This window comes from Solanum tuberosum, unplaced genomic scaffold (assembly GCF_000226075.1).
Source record: "Solanum tuberosum cultivar DM 1-3 516 R44 unplaced genomic scaffold, SolTub_3.0 scf00180, whole genome shotgun sequence".
NCBI lineage: Eukaryota > Viridiplantae > Streptophyta > Magnoliopsida > Solanales > Solanaceae > Solanum > Solanum tuberosum.
The window spans coordinates 80,520-86,949 of record NW_006239107.1 but is presented as its reverse complement, the minus strand read 5'-3'; the positions used below and the strand labels follow the sequence as shown (position 1 = coordinate 86,949).

At 34.4% G+C, this 6,430-nt stretch overlaps 1 protein-coding gene across 1 annotated transcript; it reads right to left on the bottom strand.

The window, feature by feature from the left end:
• Positions 1 to 3,199: 3,199 nt before the first annotated feature.
• Positions 3,200 to 4,571, bottom strand: STBRC1B (TCP transcription factor BRC1b). The gene is made up of 2 exons (NM_001288693.1): positions 3,528 to 4,571; positions 3,200 to 3,427 (listed from the first exon to the last, which is right to left on the bottom strand). Exons 1-2 carry the CDS (start codon positions 4,569 to 4,571, stop codon positions 3,377 to 3,379), a joined length of 1,095 nt encoding a protein of 364 aa, NP_001275622.1. The 3' UTR covers positions 3,200 to 3,376.
• Positions 4,572 to 6,430: the final 1,859 nt, after the last annotated feature.

Genomic DNA, 6,430 nt, shown 5'->3' with positions numbered 1-6,430 from the left:
TATATATATATATAAATGCACACAATACCCATTATATATGTTTTTATTATTAGACTTTTCATCCTACATTTCATATTTACTTTTCACACAAAATATATACACATTATATACATTATTATTATTATTACACTTTCCATATACATTTTTCACACACAAATTATCTATATTGTTATTTGGACTATAACTTGTTACTTTATTTGGACAAATAACTTGTCTCAAGATCCCACACACAAATATAAGGATATTAAATGAACGAATTTGACCACATTCAGATAAATTCACTTGTCCATCCCCCACAACTCAAACAAGGAAAAACAAAGGAACGTGTATGAAATTCCAAGTAGAAAATAACTGAGAAGAGGAAATATGAACTGGAAAAAATAAAATATAATAAGATTAATCTGTCACTAAAAAATATAAGAAACCTCGTCATTAAAAAATGCCAAAGCAATCAAAATTGTAATGAATCGGAATAAGATGATTAGGATGGTGGGGACTAATGTGGATTTATATAGATTTATTACCTAACTTATATAGGATTGAATCAGAGTTATTAAAAGCTATATAAGTAGGTGTGACAAAGATTCAAATAGTAACATGAAGAATATGTTCTTTTTTTAAAAAAAAAAGAAGGGGGTATTAGAGAAAGGAAAAGTAGGGAAGTGGACTACAAGAGAATCAAATGTTCGCGGACAATTTCCAGATGACCAATCAACTAAACTATTCTGCTTGTCTATGTTCATTTTCTTGCTCCCACTTTAATTTATACTATTTTTCTATAGGTTCATTTAACTTGCCCATCATATATATTACATGCCTTAGGAGTCTCCCTTTTTTTTCTCATCACTCACACTCCTTCAAGGAAATCATTTTTGCAGATACTATATTCTTATTACTTGGGTTCTATTCGAAGGACCGCCTAATTTATTCGCATTTCTTGCTTTTGTGAGTGGCTTTTTTTTTTGTGTGTGTGTCATTACAAGCTACAGAACTCATGTTGTTTTGTTTGTTGTGCTACCTAAGATTCTTTTTGTGACTACTAAGATTAATTCTCTAGGTAAATTGACTTAGACAAAGACCGACAACAACGTTTCAGGGCCTTTAGGCCTGTTTTCGATACAAAATTAGCACCAAAATTTTCCCAAAAAGAAAAATTCATTATCTATCTAAGTGGACCAAATCAAGCTGAGAACGAAATGAGGAAGGGGATTACTGGCTAGTAGGTGCGGAGACAGGTTCAGTTGCACTTTTGCCTCTATTTTGTGCTGATAAATAACTTTTTTGTGAATCACAAATGTATATTTTTGCATTGTAATATTTTACAAAGTTATGTCCCAAGCCCTTAATAGAAGACGTACGTTTGAGCTCTTTGTAAAAAAGATAAATTCATCACATCCTTCATTTCTACTGCATGGGATTTAATTGTAAATGTTAGTGCTTCATACCAAAGTTGGCTCAAACCAGAGATCTCTGATTAAAGGTAGCATCATTAATTGTTGCACCACATCCTTTGGTGGTCCTAAAACCTTTCTTACCTTGTATGTTAAATGCATCCCTTACAAACTTATCGATGAGCTAGCTAGGGTTTTCATTAATTGGGCCCAAAACAAGGAACAAAGAAGTAGATAGTTGTTTTGCCATGTCCAAGAAGCAAAAATCAAACATGGGGTTTCCATGTCCAAGAAGCAAAAATCTCTTTTTGGTGAAACTGTTATGGCTCGTTTGCTTATATGCAAATAATTTTGATATAAAATTCTTTATTGTTTTCTACTTCATTTTGTTGCATTATATTTTTATTTTCTGTATAATTATTGTTTGGCTCAGGCATGCACATATGCCTCAGCAGTTTTGTGCACTAAAAAGAATCTAATAGCAATTTTTCGGACACCCCTTAATTAACTATGAAAATGAACATGGTTAGACATCAAAAATAAACGATTTGTGGTTCTTAATTAATGAAGTTATGTATGAACAGGGTTCGGATAGGGCGGGGTGTCGGGGAACACCAGACGGATTATAAATTTTGAACTTTATGGGTTCAAAGTTTCAGGTCAATGACCTCAAGTACTGTTAGCTAGCTATTGAATATTAAATTTAATTTTGTATATATTTAATAAATTCTTTAACATGATAAAGAAATGAATTTTAGGCTTAAAACAATCAAAAAATTAGTTCAAGAGTTGACGATTTTTTGCAAGGGTTGAAATATCTATGTTTGCCTTCCCTTTCCTCCTTTTGTTAAGGATATGTTTTATCCTTGTTGTATTTGGAAGTAAGGCCAAAACCCCCTTCTTGTATTTGCCTCATGATATATAATTCCCAGATAGTTAGTCTGGGACAAAAAAAGAATTAAAAAGTTGAGGATTGTTCAACCTAGATCACCCATCCCATAATTGTCTGATATAGGACTTCTCTTCATAACACACCTTCACGCCCGGGGCTAGATATCTAGAGTGTGGATAATTTTAATATCCCAACATAGTGAACGAGAATTTTTTAGATGAGTCATGCTCTTATACAAGCTAATAAAATAAATTTTGGGCCTAATTCAACTCCAAAAATTAGTTCAAGAAGCTAGAATTGTCTAATTCATATAAAAAGACCACACATCTCACCGACACTGGACTTCTTCAACAAACGTAAATATAAAATATGAGTCAAAACTATTGGATTCTGCAAACTCATAAACTAAGCCTACCTGTGCTCCTGCTGAGGAGGAAGGTGAAGTTAAAAGGCATACTTTGAAGCCTTTTTTAGACAGAATACTAAGCAAGCAGAGATTAATAAGCGTATCATCACCACCACCTTTCATACGTACCATGATATATATGGCTATAGGGTAGAAGATGATCGTTCAATGAAACAGTCTTTGAACTCTTTTTCGAATGAAAATAATTCTTATAATATCCTAGATGAACATAGTTAATTAATCAACGAGAAGATTATAGGACAACGAGACCAAAAGATGATGTGCCAAGACTTGAATTTGAACTCTTAACTAGCTGAACAACAGAAAAAGTTATCATATTATTATTAGTCCCATTCTTTTTTTTAATGGATAATTTCTATACTTGTGTTGTAATTGAACTTTTTGGTACGAAATTCAACACCGCCACAAGGCTGGAAAAAATTGAAGAATTGAGACACTCTCATTTCTCCCGAATATGTCGCTTGCTTAATGAACCCCATCATAGTTTTATTCAAAAAAAAAACATAGGCTATCTGCACATGAAGTTCTTTCACAAAAGAAAAACACACTTAAAAAGTAGAAATGTATGTTACATTTACCAACAGATACAGGCCGGAAACGTTCTTCTGCTCGGCCGAGTAAGCACAAAATGAAGAAGGAACTTTGTCCGCTTCGAATTTCCTTGCCCTAGCTTTCCCACAGCTTTCCATAAAATTGCAAGTCTGTAACTAATTGATGCTGCAGAGAAATAAGGATTTTTTTTAGAAGCTGATAAGAATATATATATATATATATAAATAGAAATCTACTGGATTTAATTAATTATTGAAGCCCTCACCTCATTGGAAATTCCAGCATATTGTTCATGAGAAGTGAAGATTGTAAATGGATTCCAATTTCCATTAACCACAAAACTACTGTCATCAACATGATGGAAGGTGTGTTGTTCATGTGTTCCAGGTTCTTCACAAGTTCTATTAGCCGGCCTCCGAGATCCTGAAGGGTTCAAATCATGAGCTGGGGATTTGGATTTTCCAACTTGGCTCATTTTCTTTGTTTTTGTTCTCTCTCTAGCCCTGGCTCTTGCTTGATTCCTTGATTCCTTTGTAAGAGGTTCAAACGCAGGTCTACGAGCTGTGTTAACCGGCTTCTTCTTTTTCTCCTTCTCATCTTTAGCAGTAGTTTCCTTGTTTTTGTCATTAGAGGAAGTTTCATCAGTTCCTGATATAACTTCACATGACTCAGAAATAGAATTAGATGCACAAATTGCACCAATTCCAGTAGTAGTAGTGGGGGTATTGCAGCTAGTTTGCTGAGGAACCTGAGCATCATTGCCTTTAACGGCGACGAGCTCTTCAATTGCGGAATCCGATTGAGTAAGCAACCATTCTACAGTTTTGCTGGCCTTATCAAATCCCAATAAGTCCTGCAAACGGAAAAACTTGCGAGCAGCATCAAGTGAAAGTCTCATCCTTCGATCTCTTGGACCACGAGCCGTGTTGATCTTGCTGTGTCGATCCTTATTGGAAGATCTCTTATTGTTTTTCGAGATCCGTCCACTAATAATACTAATTCTGCTACTCATAACAACATCATCTCCTTTGTTTCCGCCTCGGCCTTCTTCCATTCCTTCTAGTACGTGATTGCAATTTGAAGGCTTAGTAACAGTCTCAGTGCAGCTGTCAGCTAAGACGTGAGGACTCAAGTCATCTATCAAGGGAACTTGTTGCTGTAGTTGAAAATAATATTGGTCATCATGATTGAAGTTTTGAAAGTATAGTTCGTGTTCGTATTGCATACAAGGAGAAGATGGAATATTTTGGCATATGAAAGAAGACAAAATTGGGCTGTAGTTGCAGTTATTGTTGCTTGGAGGATACATTTGCGCAGTAGCTGTAGCTTGAGATGGTCTAAGTGGTGGGTCTAGATCTTGAGAAAGACAGTATAAACACAGCTAAAACCTCTTTTGAGTTTTGCTGCTAATTAAGCAAGCTAGCTGCAATAAGAAGAAAATTAAAGTTGGTAGATTTATTTTCTACCTAGCTAGTACTATATCTTTGTTCAGAATCATCATGATTGACCAAAATGGTGATGAAAACAGTAGTACTATATCTTGTTCTTTTCTTTCTTTTGCTTGAGTATGACAGCACTTGATACAATGTATTTGTGTGGTTTTTGGTATATGATAAGTACTTCTGCTAACTATGAATATATATATATATATATATATATATTCTAGCTGTGTGAGTGAGAGAGTGCGTGTGCACCCGTCTAAGCATCAAGCTACAGGCATGGTGCTATTATTGTGAAAGAGAGATAAAGGAAGAATATAGGGGAAGGGGAAAGGAAGGAAGAATTGCGTCCATGTCTATTAAAGAAAAAGTAATTGGAAAAGGAAAGGAAATTTGACAAAGATGGGGATAGGAAGAAAGCAGCTAGTGACTGTACGTAGCGGTATTCTTGGAAGTGAATGGATATGAACAACTTGTTATCGTGCCCCTTCACGTGATATCACCTGACACACACACTGAAAAACCACTCTCTCTCTAACCTCATTTCCACAACCCTAGCTAGACCCATCCCCCCTACCCCCATAAATAGATATAATGTGGTATCTTAATGAGATATATCACAATGTGGTATAGCGGATGAGACTATTTATTTCTTAATTAAACTTCTTGTGTTTGAGTCCCTGGGTATGAAAAGATCATTGGTAGGAACCGCTTAGCCTATGCGGTGCAAATTTGAATTAACTGAACTTCAATGTGGGTACCAAACGTTGAATGGAAAATCCAAAAAAAAAAAAAAAGAGATATAAGATATTCTACCCTTACCCAGAGGTTTCAGATTTAAGACTCGAGTATGAAAAAAATGAAGCCTATAGTGCGATTCGAATATAGTCGGGCTCCAATGCGGATACTAGGGAGAAAAATAAAAGAGAGATATACAATGCTTGATTTTATTTTGCTCATATAAAACTTGGGATCACAATTTATTTGTTGTTTCATATCAACTTAATTTTAAACTCAACAAATGAAACAAAAGGCTAGTTTTATCTCCGAATTATATATTGACAACCTTAAAAATATCTCTTTACTTGATTAACTGAACTTAAATACACTTCAATCTTGCAACATGAGTCAAATACACACCTAAGATCTTGTTAAATTTAGTAAAGTTTTCAACCCTTCTCCACCTTTTATTAAGAGTCATATGTTCCGTTTGAAACCATTTGTTATGTTATGTGGCAGATCGAAGATATATTTAAATTTAGTAAGTCAAGTAAAGGAATGTTTTTAAGATTGACGAAACTATTGATTTATACCAAATCGAGGTATGTTTTTTATTCTTCTTAAAAAGAAAGGCTAGGTCGTAAAATTAAAGCATCATCATTTTTCTGTCAAAGTCGTCGATCATAATCAATAAGTAAATTTAAATAACAGCTTGCATGGTACCTTTCTGCCCTTGAATCTCACCTGTAAAGGAGAGGAGAATAATGGCTACTGCGTTTGAAACTACACGTGCTTTTGTCTAACCTGGATAACGACAATTCTCTTTTTATTTCAGTTGAGTAATAACATAAACCCCAGCAATTCATTGAATATGAAACCTAGACTAAATAGTGGGGAGCTAAGATTTTTATTAAGAAAATTTAATATTTTTTTCGTCTCAATAATGTAAAGAAGAATATTCGTCTCAATGTCTCAATTTATGAATAGATATTTGATTCTACACAATCCC